At 43.0% G+C, this 19,778-nt stretch overlaps 1 protein-coding gene across 13 annotated transcripts in view; it reads right to left on the reverse strand.

Moving 5' to 3' along the window:
- Positions 1 to 9,194: 9,194 nt before the first annotated feature.
- LOC112648432 (torsin-1A-interacting protein 2-like) overlaps positions 9,195 to 19,778 on the reverse strand; it is a 41,439-nt gene continuing 30,855 nt past the window's right edge. For all 13 annotated transcript variants that reach the window (XM_025429938.3, XM_035719025.2, XM_035719017.2 and 10 more), the window contains 3 exons: positions 18,358 to 18,876; positions 15,975 to 16,076; positions 9,195 to 12,917 (listed from right to left, as the gene is read on the reverse strand). In XM_025429938.3, coding sequence (XP_025285723.1) covers positions 12,157 to 12,917; positions 15,975 to 16,076; positions 18,358 to 18,876 — 1,382 coding nt within the window. In that variant the 3' untranslated portion in view covers positions 9,195 to 12,156. The remainder of the gene's footprint in view (positions 12,918 to 15,974; positions 16,077 to 18,357; positions 18,877 to 19,778) is intronic.

Raw genomic sequence — 19,778 nt, forward strand, 5'->3', positions numbered from 1 at the left:
TTGCGGCTCCTGGAAGATTCTCTTTCCCATCAACACCAGCAGCCCTCTTCTCTAGCACCGTGGCCCATGCTCTATCAATGCAGGACTTCTACTTTTGCACTGGCAGCTGGAAGTCAGTTCCCAGTTGGCCAAGCTGGCTTCCCCCAATGCCAACTCATATAAAGGCACACCTCAGTTAAAGTGGGACTCTATTCCTTTCCACTCCCCTTTCCTGGAATGATCGTATGATTAATGTACCATTGGTTTGGATTATGTCTTTATGGTTTATTAAAAGACATCCTATATGCTTGTGAAATTCATAAATCCACTGTATCGTGTTAAACACATTGTTGACGAAGGCAGACTCAGTCTGAGCATTCATTTGCCTTCCCAAAGAAAAAAGTCTTCAGGAGGAATATGTGCATGTGTATTTGGGGCCCGGAATTACCCAGATGCCCGGTGCCACCAACTGCTTCAGTGGTTTGACCTCACTCAGCACTTTTCCTATAATAGGCTTTTGCTACTGTGATCTGCGAGGTCCATTCATGTACTGAATGTGCTTCCTCTGCTGGCCAAGGGCAGTCAGTTCCTCCAAGCCTGTGGAGCTTGGACGGTCCCCAACCCTGGGCATAACCTCCAGGATAAGAGAGCACACCCCCCAAAAATCTTTCTGAGGTGGCACCTTTAAACTGGTGGCAGTCCCTGTCTGGACTGGCTGACTGATGGGGTCCCAGGCTTACCAATAATCAAGATGTCCAGGTGTCCTTTATTTTTTAAAAAATTTTGTTTATTAGATAGAGAGCAAGAGAGCAGGCAGGGGCAAAGAGAGAGAAAATCTGAAGCAGACTCCTCTGTGAGCATGGAGCTCGACTCCACGACCCTGAGAACATAACCTGAGCCAAGATCAAGAGTCAGACACTCAACCAGCTGAGCTACCCAGATGCCCCTAGACTCCCAGGTATCTTTTGCTGAAGACTAAAGAGCCCATGAGGCTCCACCCTGGCCATGTGGTCCAGATACGTCCAGCTCCGCCTTCAGAAAAAGATATGAGCATTTGCACGGGTTAGGGTTTGGAATTAAGCAGATGTCGCAGGCGACCAAAAGCCCACTTTGAGTCCTAGACTTTCCTCACACGTCCTCTGTTCCAAAATCCTGCCTTCCCTCACCTGCATAGCCTACATATGAGCAATACGCATCCCATTAACCAGGTTTGGGCAGCCAAGGCCCTCAAGCCTATGGAACTCGGGCAGTCTTGAACCCTCTGCAGAGCCTCTATGGCAGAGGAATTTCAGTGGAAATGAAATCTGAAATCTTTCAAGGGAACAGCTTTCAAGTAGTGGCAGTCAGGCCCCATGTGGCCTGGCTGCTTCACAGGGGTCCTGGGCTTCTGCTGCAATCAAGGTTATAGGTGTCTCTTACTGAAGGACAGTCCCCTACCAGCCCTCAGAATGCAGTGTTGACCAGGCAGGCCAGACTCCCCGACTCTGCCTTCACTGCGGTATGGCACATTTGTGTAGATGAAGGCTTGGTATTTGGCCAGGGTCCCCAAAGCCCCATCCTGTGAATCTGCCTTGCCTGACAATGCCCTGTTCTAGATCCCTGGCTATCCTGACCTGTGCAACTGTGTATGCATAGTCCACCTGTGTCATCCAGCCTTGGGACACAGGCGGCCCTCTGGCCCTGTGGCACTACACCTGGACTCCAGTGACCTGGTCAGCCTCAAGTTATAGGGAGCCCACCCCCTGAAATATTTTTGAGGCAACAGCTTTAAACTGGTGACAGTCAGTCCCCATATGAACTAACCACTTGATGGAGTCCCAGGGTTTTCCAGCGATCAAAGTTTCCAGGTGTCCCTTATCAGAGAGTACCCCAGCCGTCCCGTCCCCTCACCCTGTCAGGACAGTCCAGATTCCTCCAGCACTGCCTCAGGGGAATATGCACACATTTGTGTAGGTTAAGCCTTGGAATTAATAAGATGCCCTGTACTCCTAATACCCGCTCTTGTGACCCGGCCTCCCCCAACATTGCTCTGTCCCAGGTCACAGGCTGCATTGCCCACACCCTGTCATGTACAGTCCATACCCTGTCAGCATTTCTCTGGCGGCCAAGGCCCTCTGGCCTCTGGAGCTCAGGCAGGATGCCCGCCATCTGAATAGACTCCAGGGTGGAGGAAGCCCACCTTAAGGCAACCACTCTGAGCGAGCCCATGGCTGCAAAAGGGCAACAGTCAGTCCCCCTGTGGACTTGATGCCTGATGGGGTTCCAGGGTCCTCTAAAACCCGGGATTCTCAGGGGTCCCCACATGGAAAATACAATTGCCTGACAGTCTAGGCCCTGCATGGCTCTGTTGGGAAATCTCTAGCTCTGCCTTCAAGGGAAATATCCCACCTTGTGCGTCAGGCCAATGCCTTCTCTCCTCAACAGCCTCCTCCTCTGACCTGGCCTCACCCAACACTGCCCTGCTCCAGGCCACTAACTCCACTGTGGAGACAGCCCACACATGTACGTTATACACCTGCTAAGTTGGCCTTGGGCTGACCCAGCGCTCCCAGCTTATGAAAGCACCACCAGGCCCCAACCACCTGCTTGGCCTGTGGTGGGAAGTAGCTTATCTTTGGAAAATTTCTCCTAGCAAATAGCTGCAAATGGAAGACAGTAAATATCCATATGGACTTGCTGCCTGATGGGGTCCCAGGCTTCACAAGGAACCAGGACTCCTAGCTATCTCCCAATCAAGAGATACTTTGTCCTGCCCGCCCAGCCCCTCCTTCAAAAGGGAGTTGTAAAACCTCCAGCTCAGCCTTTGGAGGAATAGTCCACAATGGTAGGTGAGCCTTGTGACTAGGCCCACATTCTGGACCTGCATAAGCCTCTCCTAGACCTCAGCCTCCCCCAGTGCTTGCTCTGCTCTAGGTCCCTGGCAAGCGTGACTTGTATGTCTCCTCACCCGCCACTGGCCAGCTGGGGCTCCAGCACAACCATCTGCATTGCCTCAAGGGTGGAAGTAGACCACCCCTCTCAACACCAGACCGGGGCTCCCCTGAAATGGGCTACAGGCAGGCCCCTGGAGGACTGGCTACCTGATAGGGACCAGGCTGCAGTGGCAGTCAGGCTCCCAGGTGTCTCTTATTGGTGGATACCCCAGCCCTGGCAAGGCAGCCCAGACGAGCCCACCTCTGCTTTCAGGGGAATGTACCCATTTGTGTAGGTGATTGATTAGAATTAGGAAGATAGGGCAGCCCGTGGCTCAGCGGTTTAGCGCTGCCTTCAGCCCGGGGTGTGATCCTGGAGACCTGGGATCGAGTCCCACATCAGCCTCCCTACATGGAGCCTGCTTCTCCCTCCCTCCCTCTCTCTCTCTCTCTCCCCCTCATAAATAAATACAATCTTTAAAAAAAAAAAAAAAAGAATTAGGAAGATGCCAGCTACCCCCCCACAGCAATGCCTGTCCAGACCTCTCCCAACATTTCACTGTTCCAGACTCCTGGCTCTCTGACCTTCGAGGTTTACTCATATGCAGTCTGATATCTCGCAGTGGGCCTCTCCAGAACCTCACCCAACTGACTGGCCTCGGGGCGCAGAAAGCCCACCACCCGAAAATCTTTGCAAGGTGGCAGATTTAAAGCAGCCGTAATCAACACCTACTTAGACCGGCTAGCTGATGAAGTGAGGCCCCAACAGCAAGTAGGGTTCCCAGGATGCTCAGATTGCAAGGTGCCTTAGCACTCCCGCCCTGCCGCTTAGGCCAGCAGTTCAGATCCTTCCAGCTCTGCCTCCAGAGGGAATATACACGCTGGTGTAGAGTGAGACTTGGAATCAGGCAGATACCAGGTACTTCCAATAACCTGGTCCTGTGACCAAGCCTCTCCCAGCATTCACCCTATGCCAGGGCTTTGGGAACCCTGACCTGTGTGTCCCATGCATGCACAGTTCAAATCCGCTAGCCACTCTCAGGCAAGCGGGGCTTTCCACACCTGTGGAGCAGGGCCCATCCCCAACCAAGTGTGTAGCCACAGGGATGGATAGACCCCCCACCCCCACCTACCCCCTGCATCACGGTGGCAGCCCCTGAAATGGATGATAATCAGTGTCATGTAGCCTTACTGTCTGCTGGGGTCTCTGGCTTCTGCAGCAACCAGGGCTCCCAAGTGTCTCTTATGGGAGGTTACCCCAGCTGGGCAGCTCAGAAGGATCCAGTTAGGTTGGTAGGTTAGGGCTGGGCATCAAGCAATTGCCCTGCCACCCCAAGAGTGATCTTGCCTTATTCAGATCCTTGGCTACCCTGATCTGCATCTTCAGCATATGTACAGTACACACACCTGTAAGCTGGCCTAGGCAACCCAGCCCTGCAAGCCTGTGCACTCCAGCTAGGCCTCAATCACCTGCCTGCATGAAAGCAGCCCACCTCACAAAAACTGCTCTGGCATGGCAGCAGCCAAAAAAATGGATAATACTCACATGCAGTTTTCCTGTTTGATGCAGTCCCTGGCTTCATAGGGAACCAGGACTCCCAGGTGACTCCTAATCGATGGATACCCTGTCCCACCTGGCCAGCCTTTTCCTCAGAAGTAAGTTGAAAAACCTCCAGCTGTGACTCCAGGTTTGGGGGATGGGAGGGCGAGGGGCCATATTCCACAATGGTAGGCAAGCCTTGCAATGAGGCCGAAGTTCTAAACCCCTAAGGGCCCTTTCTCATGACCCAGCCTCTCCTGACTCTTGCCCTGTTCCAGGTCCCTGACAATGATGATCTACTCATCCTATGCATGCATAGTTCATATCATGTTGGCCACCCTTGGGCAGCTGGGGCCTTCCAGGCCTGTGGAGCTAGAGCCCATCCCCAACTACCTGCATAGCCTCAAGGATGGAGGGAGCGCACCTGCCCGTTCAGGACGTGGCTCTGGGGTAGCTGCTGAAACGAGCAAGTCAGTGCCCACGTGGACTTACTGTCCACTGGGTTCCCGGGCTTCTGCAGAATCAGGGCTCCCAGGTATCTCTTATTGGAGGCTACCCTGGCCAACTGCTGATCCAACTCTGGCAAGACACTACAGATGACTCCAGTTAGGCATTCAGTGGGAATAAGCACATTTGCATGGGTTAGGGCTTGGAATCCGGCAGTTGCCTTGTAACTTGTAGCTCAAGAGCTCTTGTAGCTCAAGAGCCTGCTCTTAATACCTGAATTCTCCTCACACTGCCAGGTCTTGTTGGCTACAAGACCCTTGCATCCGCGCGTGTGCATGTGCATACTGTCTGCTGGCCTTTGGCAGCCTTAACGCTCCAGGCCTGTGGAGCTTTGGCCAGGCCCCAACCAACAGCATTCCCTCTAGGGGGTAAGGAGCCCACCCAAAACCTCTCCAAGTTGGAGCATTACACTGGCAACAGTGAGCACTTATCTATTAGACTCTATTATGCCTTTTGGGGACTGGGCTGAGCAGTCATCAAGGTTCACAGGTGTCCCTTAGGAAGGGCACCCAGGCCATCCTGTGCTGCCAAACCCTGGAAAGGCAGCCCAGATTCCTTAAGCTCTGCCCTCAGGGGTAATATGTGAATTTGTGAGTTGAGGCTTGCAATATTCCCAACAGCCCCCTCTTGTTACCAGGCTTCTCCCAACGTCCTGTCAAGGGCCAGCGCATCCCTGACCTGTGTGGCGCACACAGGGGCAGTCTTGAGCAAGTGGGAGCCCTTCCTGGTCCGTGGAGCTCAGACTGGTCCCCAGCCTAGTATGTAACATTCTGGTTGGAGGGAGACTACTCTTCAAAAATCTTTGTGAGGAGGCAGCTTTACACTGGCAACGTCTGTCTTCCTTCACACTGGCTACGTGCTGGAGTCCCTGGCTTTTACAGCTCTACAGGCTCCAGATGGCTCTTAGTGAAGGAGACCCCCAGTGAGTCAGCCAGGACCAATCCTGGTAAGGCAGCCCAGATTCCTGCAGTTTTAACTTCAAGGAAAATATGCCCATTTGTATCTGTTAGAGCTTGGAAGCAGGAAGATGCCATGGACCCCCAAGAGCCTGCTCTGGACCCTAGATTCTCCTGACGTTGCTCAGTCCTGGTCCCTGGATTCTCTGATCTGTATGATCTGCATGTGTAGAGTATACACCCAATTGGCCACAGGACTGTGGAGTTCAGGCCCATCCCTAGCCACCTGCATAGCCTCAAGAGTGGAGGGATCCCACCTGAAAATCGCTGAGGCATCAGCTAAAATGTGTGACAGTCCCCTCGTGGACTGGCTGGCTGTTGGGGTCCTGGGCCTCTGCTGTAATCAAGGCTCTCAGATGTCTCTTATTGGAAGATACCCTGGCCAGGCCTTGAAATCTGGCCCTGGCAAGGCGATCTACACTCTTCTAGCTTTGCCTTCAGCAGGAATATGCACATTCATATAGAGATCAGTTAGATGCCATGGATCCCCAAGAGATCCCTCTTGAGATATGGTTCTCCTGACATTGCCCAATTCCAGGTTCTTGGCTGCCCTAATCAGTGCAGACCCTATCAGCAGTCCTTCCCAACCATCTGCATGGCCTCCAGAGCAGAGGGAGCGCCCCTAGAAACCTGAGGGGACAGCTTTAAACTGGCAACAGTCCCCATTTGGACTGGATGCCTAATGGTATCTTGGGTTTCTCCAGGAATCCAAGATCCCAGGTGCCTCTCAGTGAAGGCTATCCCAGCCAGTTTGCTCATCCCACCTTGGCAAGGCAGTCCAGGTTCCTCTAGCTTTGCCCTCGGGACAATATGTATGTTACTGTAGGTTAAGGCTTAGAATTAGGGAGAGGCCTTGTAGCTCTCAACAACCCACTCTGAGCAACCATCACTCGGCACTGTGCCTGGCCCTTGCATGCACAGTTCACATCCCTATAGCCTGCCTGGGGCAGTAGAGGCCCTCCTGCCCAGTGGAGCACTGGTTGGTCTCTGACCATCTATATTGCCTCCATGGTGGAGGGACCCCACCCCCTAAAATCCTCCTTAGGTTGTTGCTTCAAACTGGAGAAAGTCCCCATTTCTGGCTGCCTGATGTGGTTTCAGGTTTCTCCAGCAATCCAGGCTCGCATGTATCTCTTAAGGGGGATACCTAGGCCAGCCATCAGGCCTGCCTTATTAAGGCAGTACTAATTCCTCCAGCTTTCCCTTCAGGGCAAAATGTGCATTTGCATAGGTTAGGACTTACAATTAGGCAGATGCCATGAGGCCCCAAGAGCCTGCATTGTAGACCTGGCCTTTTCTACACTTGCCAGTTACAAGTTGCATGGCCTCCTTGACCTGCACAGCTCATACAGTACACACTGTTGGCAAGTTCCAGCAGCTAGAGCTCCTAAGCTTGTGGAGTTTGGGCCCATCCCCCACCACCACCTTTAAACTGGTAACATTAAGTCCTCATTTTGACTGCCTGCTTGGCGAGATCCAGGGCTTATCAGGCATCTAGGGTCCCAGGCATCTCTTAAGTGGAGGATATCCCAGCTGGCCTGCCTGGGCCTGTCCTGGCAAGATGGTTCAGGTTCTTTTCAGTTTTGCCTCCAGGGGGAATATGCATATTTGTCAAGGTTAGGGCTTGAAGTAAGGCAAATGCCATAAGCCCCCATGGTGCATTTGTGAAATCTGGCTTCTCCCTACACTTGGCCTGTTCCATGACCCTGTCTACAATGACTTGCATGACCCATGTATGTATCCTACACACCCTGTCAGCTGACCTCTGGCAGCCATGGTCCTGCAGGCCTGTAGAGCTCAGGCTGGTCCTCAACCACCTGGAAAGCCTACTATGGCAGGAGCCCACCCATGAAAATCACTGAGGCTGCTGTTCAAATCTGGCAACAGTCAATCCTCGTGTTGAAGTGCGGGCCCCATGTGGTCCCCGACTTCTATAGCAACCAAGCCCCTCAGGTGAATATATTGCCAGGCCACCTCTGCAGGCCTTGCCCCGGCAACAAAATCCCAATATATCCAGCTCTGCCTTAAGGGCAAATAGATGCCTTTGTGCAGGTTAAGTTTTGAATTAGGCAGATGTATCCCTAGTAGCCTGCTCCTGTCATGTGGCCTCTAAGGACCCTTACCCTGTCCTAGGTCCCTGGCTAAATTGCAGTTGGCACATGGGCGGGCAGTCCCAGTCAGCAAGCACCCCCTCAGGCCCTGGGATGTTGATGCCCTCAAGGCCTTGGTGCTCTGTCTGGACCTCAACCACTTTAATGGCCTCCAAGGTAAAGGGAGCCTACCCTCCAAAACTCTTGAGGCAGTACCTTCAAACTGAGGACAGTCCCTATTTGGACCAGCTCCTCAATGGAACCCCAAGCTTTCCCACCAATGAAGCCTCCTAGGTGTCTCTTACTGTAAGATATCCTGGCCAGCTAGCCTGGCCCTGCCATGGCAAGACACCACAAATTCCTCTAGCTTGGTCTTCATGGGAATGTATACATTTGCGCAAGTTAAAGTTTGGGATTTGGCAGATGCCCCAAGGGTCTGCTCCTGTGATGCAAACTCTTCAGACACTTGTCTTGTTCCAGGTCTCTGGCTACCCTTATATGATCTATGCACACATAGCCTGCACCCACGCCGTCATCAAGTGATGTGTTTTACAGGCTCTGCAGGCCTGTAGAACTCATACCAATCTCCCAGCAGTTGCAGAAACTCATTGTGGAAAGAGCCCATCCCTGGGAATTTTTCTGTGGCAGCAGCTTCTAATGGGTGCCAGTCAGTCCCTATTTTGGCTGGTGGCATGATGGGATAGCAGACTTTTCTGGCAATCAGGGCTACGAAGTGATTTACTTATTGGTGATTGTGACAAAAGAAATGATAGAAGATATTTAAAAACGGTTTCTTCATCTTGCTATTTCTAAATACTTCTCTACAAATAAACTATGTGTGGTTGTTTTATTCTCATTAAATGATAACTCTAATGGGATATGTTTTCTATTTAACATTAGTTTTTGAAACGTTAGACATCTACATAAGCTACATAAAAATTTTGGTCAGGTACATGCAAATATAGTCCCAGTGAAGATCACCTTGCTGTATTATTATCACTTTCACATACTCTGCTTGTTATATTTTAACATCAGTTCTCATTATGCTTACTGTCTTTAATGGATAAAAGTGTAACTCAAACAATTAAAAACTGTGAAAGGGTCAAAAACATTGCAGCAGCTAGCACTTTCAACCAGGTCATTAGCTGGAGGATGATAGGTCACAGGCCTGCTGAGCCCAACCATAAAGCTTGGAGGCTTTCAAACAAAATACATTTAAGCTATTTTATTGATTTAAAAGATACAAAAAGAAACAACAGCATTAATTCTTTTAGCCATAGGAATCCCCTGAAATTTCTCTGCCAACTCTTCAAAACTAACTGAGAAACTTAAAATTACCTCACAGGAGAAAAAAAACTCCAAAGTCCAGTGTCTGGACTGATTCTACACCAGTGTCTGATTCTACACCAGTTTCTTCTGGAACTCTGATATCACTCAGGATGCAACTTATATTAAAGCAGAATGTAATTACAATTTTTCTGTGATAATAATTACACAGTTATGTATGGTATCATGTATGATATTCTATGCCCATGAGTCACTATTCTAAAAAAAAAACCAAAACTGCAAAAGTAATGAAAGATGAAATCCCAGATACGCAAAAGAAAATCTGGAAACTTGAAAAAAAAAAAAAAAGAAATAACTGAATAGAAATTAATGTTAAGCATACATTAGATAATACATTTTAATTATTTGTACATTTAAAAAATATAAAGTTTTATGCTTTAAAAATAATCATTTTATTCATGAATAGACCCAAAACTAATAAACTGCTTCTTTTTAATATAAGTTTTGAAATAGTGGATAGAAAACTGACAACAGTTTCAGCTGATTGCACTTATACATGAAAGGAAAAGTGTTTTTTTTTTAACAAAGGCTAAACATTAAAAGAAAAAGTGCCAGTTTATAATCTTTTTCTAAATTATATTGAAAGGAAATGATGAAAAATCATATTCAACTGAATGAAAAAACAAAAATGTTTTTCTCATCTGTGATCTGAAACACTGGTAGATTGGGTATGCACATTTCATACTGGTTCTTCATAGATCTGAGGTAGCACAGGTCAGCAGGCCAACAGAACAAGTCTACAAGGCACCATTGGTTTTGTGTGACAGAATGTTAGCTGGCACCTGAGATCTAGAAATACAGGAAAAAATTCAAATACGGTATATACATTTTTCTTCAATTTCCTCTGATTCTGTATTGGATTGATACTGATATTATATTACTATGCTTTGTCCTTTTGTTCAGGCAGGTCTTTACTCAAATCTATTTGAAAGATTCCTTCACAAAGTCACAAACGAAAACAGTTCTTTTAGGTATGCCCTACACTCAACTGACCACCACTTAAGGCCTTGGATAGAACAGATGTATGTGTCTTTCCTGTGAAGATATTTTCCAATAGATTCTTCCCCCATGTCTTTATAATCTCTTTTTAGGTATCAGTAAAGATCCTGTATCTTCCCAATGTTTCCAAACTTGTTTGGAAAGTTTTCCAAAACTTCTTTGCTTTAAAGAAGTCACATGATTAAAACATGAAAAGCTTTTTAGAAACACGGGAAAGACACACACACACACACACACACACACACACACACACACACACAATATACATACATATTCTCTCACAGCAGCAGAGAAGCCAAAACCTAGTTGAGATATTCCAAGATCATGGTGATGGTTCCACGTCATGGAACAGACCCTTTATACGATTTTACTAGAGTTCTGCCTTCAGAGCTGCAATGCAAATTAACAACTACTGTCTCCATCAACACTTCTCAATCTTTCTCATAATCACAGAACATGGTCCAACATTTACTATTGGTCATTAAAACCTCTTAGAATCTATTCACTATGTCTGCTTCCTTTTAGGAAGTATAGTGTCTCTTGGATTTCTTTAATTGTTAACCTACTGGTGTTTTCAACTATCTAGTCAACAAATGAGCTGCATTTATATGTTCCATCACTGTGTAACAAGTAGATAGCATGGTGAAGTTATGCTACTGTACCCAGATAAAATTTACTATTCAATTAGTTATTAAAATCTGTTCTGCTTAAATGGCACTCAAACTCTCATCCGAGACAATTATAAAATTCCATTCAGGGGAGACAGAAATGATGATTAACAGAAATTAACAAAAGCATCAGAAATATACTCAGCAAATACCAGTTTATACATTCTGCTGTTCATCTTTATGTCTTTATCTTTTATAAATAGCATGTCTGTATAATAAACCTATTATTTCATCTTCCAACTCATAAGTTTTAATATATTATTTTCCTCCCCTTATTCCTATCTTCTAAGACTTTTTTCACTTAATCAATGATTCTCAAATTTCATTATCAGGAGAACTCTTTGCTCCAATTAAATCTTATGGAGACTCCCACTATATAGAGCAGTCAAAAGCAGAACTGCTCTGATGAAAAGGGGAGGGTTGTCAGTAGACACAGCTTAGAAACCACTGCTCTAAAGCATTCGAGAAAGCTGAAGTAAAGATATGGTCCATTGGAATTGCTTCATTTCCAATGATTATAAATAATTTCCTCCTTGTTTCCAATTTTTAAGAACATTTCTTGAGGATAGTTGCTTTTACACCTCAGCCCATTAACGGAATAAAAGCACAGTGCCTTACATATAGCTAAGTATTTGAATTCACGTTTCTTTTCATACTGTTAAAAATGCAAATTAGTATAAGATATAATCCCATGACTAGGTTATTAAAATCAGTTTAAAAAATACTTAACGTGATAGAAAAAACATTTTTTAAATTACCATTGCTTCATTAAATTGTAATTACTCTAGTCCAAGTCCAAACACTAGCCAAAAGGCTCCTTAGACTCTGAAACAAAAATCACTGTAGTCATTCTGAGATTTTATCTCCCATGCAATGATTCTGTTGCTATATTTTTAGATTTAAATTTAAAAAAAAGAGCCTCAATGATATTTTTATGCATATTTTAAACCTGATTTACTTGAAAGGCCAGGAAAAAAAAAGTCAAGTTTTGTCAAGCTTAGAAAGATTTTACAAAAGGTAAAAAAAATGAATTTTTTTCCTCTAAAATAAGCTCATTTGTGCTTTCCAGGCTTTTCATCAACCTCCTTCCACAGAAACAGGTTTTTAAACTGACTTTTCAATAACTCCATGCCTTCAAAAACCAATTCTGTTCTTAACTTATAAAAGGCACCCCTGTTCTTCTATGCTCTTCACAGGCTGGACGGGCAGCACCAGGTGTGAAATGCGGCTCCAGAGCCCACTCAATTTGTCAGAGTCCATGTGGTTGAAGGAGCGAGGAGTGTCAGAATTGGTAAACCTGGCCCAGAGTAAATCTCTAACTTTTTCTTCAGTTTCCCTGGGGCCAACACTTGCTTCTAATGTTTTTTCATCTAGGAGAACAGTCAGGACTAGGGCCACATCTTTGAAGGCAGCATTCTCATGGTCACAATACTTATAGAAGATCAAGGTAGAACCTGCAGGAAGGGATTCAAAGTGGTGTACCACGGCAGCCTTCTGGCCATTCTCAAATCCCGAGCTCAGCTCCACATCAACCAAGTGCTTGACTGTGTCACTGTCCTGCAAGGTTCTTCCAGTCCCATCAATTTGAATGGCAGAGACTTTCTGGAAGGAGGTGTAGGCATCTGCCACGAGGTGGCTCAGGCACTTCAGGGTCTCTCTTCCCTCTTGAGCTGCTGTAAATATGATGGTGGCTGGCTCAGTAGGGTTTGAAGCATTGAGGTGCTTCTGAAGAAATTTACGTCCTCTCTGCCATAAGAAGGAACTCTGGCCTGGAAATTTATCCTTCAATTGGCTGAACTGAACCAAAAAGGCCTCCAAAGCTGGATTTTTGGGCACTTGCTGGGCTGGAGAGGAATAGAAGCTATTAACACAACTTAGCAAAAAAAGTGTCATAACCAGGAAGCCAAAAAAGATGGAGCCTGTCAGAGAATGGGAAAATAAAACACAAAATTAGAACACAGATCAGAAAATAAACCTGGGGAAAACTTAAAACGAGTTAGATTTTACTAGTTGTGGTGAGTTTGTCTATATCCTTTAAAGTTTGAGATATTAATTAAGGTCCACCAGAAATACTTCTTCTCTATTGTCTTAATTATTTGAAGTTACAGTATTTTTGTTAAAAGGTAAAAGCTAAGTTTATGTATTTGTTGCTGTAACTAATAATGTGATTTAGAAATAAACTATTGCAATAGTCTTTCACCTTCTCAAAGTACCTAATACCTACAACGGGCCATTTTTCTGAAAGGGTCAAAATGTAAAAAATGCCATTTGAGAAGTTAATACTCTGTAATTAAAAAGCAGTTTTAGTTTCTTATTTATGGAGAGCCCTTCCTCCTCTGGGAATTCCCATTTTTGTTAAGGATGGCAAAATATCTGCCAGACCCCTAAAGGAAAATCCTTAAAACTCTATTGCTCTCTTTTACTATTACTTATTACCAAACGTTTAAAAAAATACATTTAGGGATCCCTGGGTGGCGCAGCGGTTTGGCGCCTGCCTTTGGCCCAGGTTGTGATCCTGGAGACCCGGGATCGAATCCCATGTCGGGCTCCCGGTGCATGGAGCCTGCTTCTCCCTCTGCCTCTCTCTCTCTCTCTGTGTGACTATCATAAATAAATAAAAATTAAAAAAAAAAAAACATTTAAAAAAAGTCACAGTAATTAGACAAAAAAGAAATAAAAGGCTTCCAAATTGGTAAGAAGTAAAACTTTCACTATTTGCAGAAGAAACAATACTCTATACAGAAAACCCTAAAGATACTACCAAAAACTACCAGAACTCATGATTGAATTCAGTAAAGTTGCTGGATACAAAATCAATGTGCAGAAATCTGTTGTATTTGTGTATACTAATAAGCAGCAGAAACAGAAATCAAGAAAACAATCCCATTGACACACCAAAAATAAGAAGATACTTTGGAATAAACCTAACCAAAGCAGTGAAAGATCTATACTCTGAAAACTAAAGAACACTGATGCAAGAAACTGAAGATGACACAAAGAAATGGAAAGACATTCCATGCTCACGGACTGGAAGAACAAATATCATAAAAATGGCTACACTACCCAAAGTATTCTACAGATTTAATGCAACCCCTAACAAAATATCAACACTATTTTTTACAGAACTAGAACAAATCATCCTAAAATATATATGGAACCACAAAAGACCCTTAATTGCCAAAGCAATTTTGAAAAAGAAAAGCAAAGCTAGAGGTATTATAATACCAGACTTCCAGGTATATTACTAAGTGGTAGTAATCAACCAGTATCATACTGGCACAAAAACAGACACACAGATCAATGGAACACAAAAGAAAACCCAGAAATAAACCCATGACTATATGGCCAATTAGTCTTTGAAAAAGCAGGAAACAAAAATTCACTGGGAAAAAGTCTCTTCAACAAATGGCTGGGAAAACTGGACAGCTACATGCAAAAGAATGAAACTAGATCACTTTCTTACCATACATAAAAACACATTCAAAATGGATTAAAGACTGGGCAGCCTGGGTGGCTCAGTGGTGCCTTCAGCCCAGGGCGTGATCCTGGAGACCCGGGATCGAGTCTCACGTTGGGCTCCCTGCATGGAGCCTGCTTCTCCCTCTGCCTATGTCTCTGCCTCTCTCTTTCTCTCTCTCATGAATAAATAAATAATAAAATCTTAAAAAAAAAAAAAAAAAGAAGAATTAAAGACCTAAATGTGAGACCTAAAACCATAAAGCCATAAAATCCTAGAAAACAACACAGGTAGTAAGGCCTCTGACATCGACTAGAACAACATTTTTCTAGATAGGTCTCCTGAAGCAAGGGAAATAAAAGCAAAAATAAACTATTGGGATTACATCAAAATAAAAAGCTTCGCCACAGCAAAGGAAACAATCAACAAAACTAAAAGGCAATCTACTGAATGGGAGAAGATATATGCAAAGGACATATCTGATAAAGGGTTTGTATCAAAAATTTATAAAGACCTTACACAAATCAACATCCAAAAAACAAATAAATTAAACAATGGGCAGAAGAAATGACTTCTGTTCATGTCAAAGAAGACATTTGGCTGGCCAACAGACACTTGCTCAACACCATCCTCATCAGAGAAATGCAAACCAAACTACAAATAGGTTATCTACCACCTCCCACCTATCACAATGGCTAAATCAATAACACAAGAAACAATACGTGCTGGTAGCATGTGAAGAAAGGAGAACCTTCCTGCACCATTGGTGGGAATGCAAACTGTTGCAGCCACTGTGAAAAACAATAATGGAAGTTCCTCAAAAAGTTAAAAATAGAACTACCCTACCAGCCAGTAATTGTGCTACCGGGTATTTACACAAAAAATACAAAAACACTAAGTCAGAAAGATATACGCAACCCTATGTTTACTGCAACATTATTTACAACAGCGAAATTATAGAAGCAGCCCAAGTGTCCATCAGTAGATGAATGCATAAAGAAAATGTGGTACACACACACACACACACACACAAACATACACTGGAATATTAACCAAAAAAATATGAAATCTTGCCATTTGAAACACGGATGGAGCTAAAGAATATAATACTAAGTCAGTCAGAGAAAGACAATATATGATTTCAGTCATACGTGGAATTTAAGAAACAAGACAAATGAGTAAGAGAGAAAAAAGAGACAAACCAAGATCATCATAGACTCTTAATTACAGAGAACAAATTGATGGTACCAGAAGGGAGGGGGCAGGAAGCTGGTTGAAACAGGTGACGGGGATTAAGGAGTGCACTTGTGATGAGCACAGGGTGATGTATGGAATTGCTGAATCACTATATTGCACAGCTGAAACTAATATAACACGGTGTATTAACTCTACTGGAATTAAAACCATACAATACAAAACAATGTTAAAACTGCTTAAATCTGCTAGTTTTCTAGGTGCTTTCTCTGAGGATTTCTGAATGTAAATCAACATTATAAAATAAGACCAATTTTGTTCTCACCATAACTCAAAAACTTCTTTGTATTCATCTTTCTTACGGTATCCAGTGCATTCTCTTTGTTTTCTTCCAATTCTTGTGTTTCTTGCTGATGACTTTCAGCCTCTGGGAGGCAAAGGAACATTATTTTTAGACAATACACTAATGGGGTATCATATACTTTAAACCTCTTACCAAAGACTTACTAGACTGAGAGGATTTCTATACTTTGTAAAAATCTTCTTATACAAAGCTAACTTTTTTCCTGTCTTTTCCTTAAGGCTATTACTTTTATTCTACCTAGAAGAATAAAATGAAGTAGTGAAATTCATGTAAGATTACTGTTGCTACATTCACTATTTCCCACTGGCCCTTACATCAAGGACAAAGCAACAAGCATCCTAATATTGCAGCCAAACCTATCTACAATGTGTCTTGACAATGTACAAAATTAAAAAGGGACTAAAGAAGTGTTAGCTAGGGGTACCTGGCTGGCTCAGTCAGTAGAGCATGCAACTCTTGAACTCAGGGTCATGAGTTCAAGCCCTATACTTGGCATAGAGCTTACTTCAAATAAATAAATGAAAGCTATTTAAAAAATAAAGCACACATAATAAAGTGTTTTTTTTTAAAAAAAAAAAGAAGAATTAGCTGTACGCTAGACTCAACATCATAAGGCAAAGACACTCTAATTCCAGGGTTCAAGTTATGTGACTCCTCAAGACCCCAAGTATACAAATAGCAGAGACTCTCAGTTTAGAGATAAGAGAGATTACTGTACAGTTACAAAACAGCTTACAAAAGCAAGTTTGAACCTCTTAGTGAAGGAAGTATAAAAAGCAAGGAATACCAAGTTAAGAAAACTTATGAACTACATAAAAATGTAGGTAGGGTGAGACATCAATCTTAAAAAATGTGTGAGTGAAAAGGAGGGTACTCTAAGTCACTCTATAGTCAAGGTGTGTGCTTACTGGAAAAATAACTCAAAATGGTATACGCTATTAACATAAAGAAGATCATCTCCATCTATAAAAGATTGTGTATTTAGTCATATCACACCCCTCAAAAATAGGAATTTAAACTATCATATCACAGAATATGAAAGGATCTTTAATATCACCCACTGTGGCTCCACCTTACCTATCATTGGCAAAAGGTCCAGGGTCATTAAGGGCTTTGCCCAAGGTCACATAAAGAGATGTGGCTAAACTGAGATTAGAACAAGGTTTCTCATCTGCTAGATCAGCATTCCATTAAGTTACTGCCCACAGCTTGCACTTTTAAAACTGTATTTTCTTCCTCTATTTAGTGAATCTGCATACTGGTAAAAATATGATAGAATAGTCCATACAAATCACATTCATTCATTTATATAACAACTATTCATAAAATTGCTTCTCTATGCCAGGTGCCACAGAAACACAATGAATGACAGAGACATAGTCATTGCTTTCAATGAAGTTAGACTATTCTAATGATTAGTGAATGAAACATATATTTGAGATCAGTCACTGATTTATAGCAAAACAGGAACTTCCAGCCCTTAGTCAAGACCCTGATGGACAGAAAGTGTTAGATTTTATATCCCTTTGCACTTGGCAAATAGGCATTTAGAATGAGTTCTTCCAAGTACTTACAAAATACAAACCCATACATGCAATTATAGACAGAGTTCGGAGAGACCAGCTAGTTATCTCTTATCCAACTTTTTCATTCTATAAATAGGAAACTGAAGTAACAGAAGTTAAGACACTTGCCTAAGGTCACCCAAGTTAGCAAGTGGTAGGGCCACAACTAGAATCCATGTCTCTTTTGAGTTCCAGTTAAGGACTTAACCACTATAACTATTATCTTCATAAGGGAAGATAGGATGCTTATTCACCTTAATAGACAAGTGGGGAAAATCATGTAAAGAGAAATTAACTGATTCGCTTAAAGTCCTATAAAATATGACTGAGTTAAGGGCACTGGACCACTGATGCTGGTTTTTAAATATACCCATCTCTAGATTTATGTGGCATTTAGTTTTCAAAAGGAAAAAATATTTTTAAAATGTTAAGTAAAAATATGCTCCAAACAAAGAAAAAGCCAGAAGTGAAGTTTTAAAAAGTCATGCACCTCCTCCTTTTTAAAATTGTACATTACTACAAACAATAAGTAAATCCAAATATTGTTTAAAAATGTGTTGGAAAAAAATAATGTGTTGGAAGCTACCTAAGTGGTGTAATGTGCTAGTCTAGCAGATGAAAAACCTCACTCTAATCTCAGCTGAGTCATCTCTCTTTAAGTGACCTTGGGCAAGGCCCAAAGGCCTTGATCCTATGAAAAGAAATTCTCTGAAAAGAAGGACCCTGACCTATGCTTGTAATAGAGCAATACAAAACAGAAGTCCAATGGGCTCTCTCACCTGGTGCCAGCAGTCGCCTCCTCACTGTACTCTGGCTCTCCGGTGCTGCAGGGGAAAAAGCAGGGCTCTGGGTACCCTGAGGGTCTATGGCAGGTGGCTCCTGTGACACTCCAGGTCCGCTGTTCACTTCCTCAGGCAGGGCTGCAGAGCTGCTCCAGAAGAGTGCATCTTCTCTTCCTACCTTGTCATTTGGAGAACAGGTGGGTTCTAGATCCAAGGGTTTTTCATTTGGACTTTCCGAAGAGAGTTGATGTTCTTCTTCTTCATCCTGAAAACTCTGGTTGTTCTCATGTTCTGTTTTATCCTTTGGATAGTTCTCATAATTTGTTTCATCTGGACTTTCTGATTGATCATCTGTGTCTGTACTTCCTGGACCTACTGTTTCTACCTCTTGGTGAACTTTGTTAAGATCAGAGGCAAGGTCAGGGGTATGAGCTTCTTTGGTGGTAGTTGCTGGGACTGTGATCTCCTGTGCCTGAGAACTTATTGGCGGGTCATTTTTCAAATCCTTTTGAGAGACTATTGAGATAAAAATTAATAATCTTTATTGAAAAAAATCCCAATTCTTTTTGTATTTTAACAAGATCCCTGATTAATAATAAGTAATATGTGTATAGATTTTTATGGTTTATAAGGCACTCTTCTTAAACATTATTTCTCTTGGTTTTCAGTAAAGCTGATTAAGACAAATTTATGTGTTAATAAATTTAACAAATAATACTAATTTACAACTACTTCGAATGACAGAACCAATTTTTGATTGTATTAAATATATCCTCTTCCCTAATAAAATAATGAATCTAGGCAGTAATTGTCAACAGCAACTAAAACCGCTATAAAAAAGCTGGTGAGAAATTTTATAATGAATCAATCAGATTGATAAAACTGTTGAACTGATCAATTGTAACATCACAGAAAGAGGGAAAAACCAGACATTATTAACCTCCCAATTCAATGCAATGGGAAGTACATTATACCACCTATGAAGTATTCTTGCCAAACAACTGGTCAATCTGATCAAGATTCTAGAGCTATCAGTTTCCATGAACTATATAGAGGAATACATTAAATCATGCCTCAGACATATAATTGGTAAAACCTAGAATGTGAGAAATTCAAAGGGACAAGAGACTTTGGTTCCTTAATAACAGCAAAAAATAAAAACTAATGGCAATGAAAAGAAAAAAAAAAGAGAATACGTTCCAACGTATTAAGAGAAACTTAAAGACATCAAATATATCAACAAAATTCAATGTGTGACCACACTGTTTAGATCTAATGTTGAACAAATTGTTGAAATATTTATGAGATAATCAGAGAATTTGAATGCCAGATATATACTACGGAATTACTGTTCATCTTTTAAGTACAATATATTGGGATAATTTTTTAAAACATCCTTTTAGAGACAAGTATCACAT

This window comes from Canis lupus, chromosome 7 (genome assembly GCF_003254725.2).
Source record: "Canis lupus dingo isolate Sandy chromosome 7, ASM325472v2, whole genome shotgun sequence".
NCBI lineage: Eukaryota > Metazoa > Chordata > Mammalia > Carnivora > Canidae > Canis > Canis lupus.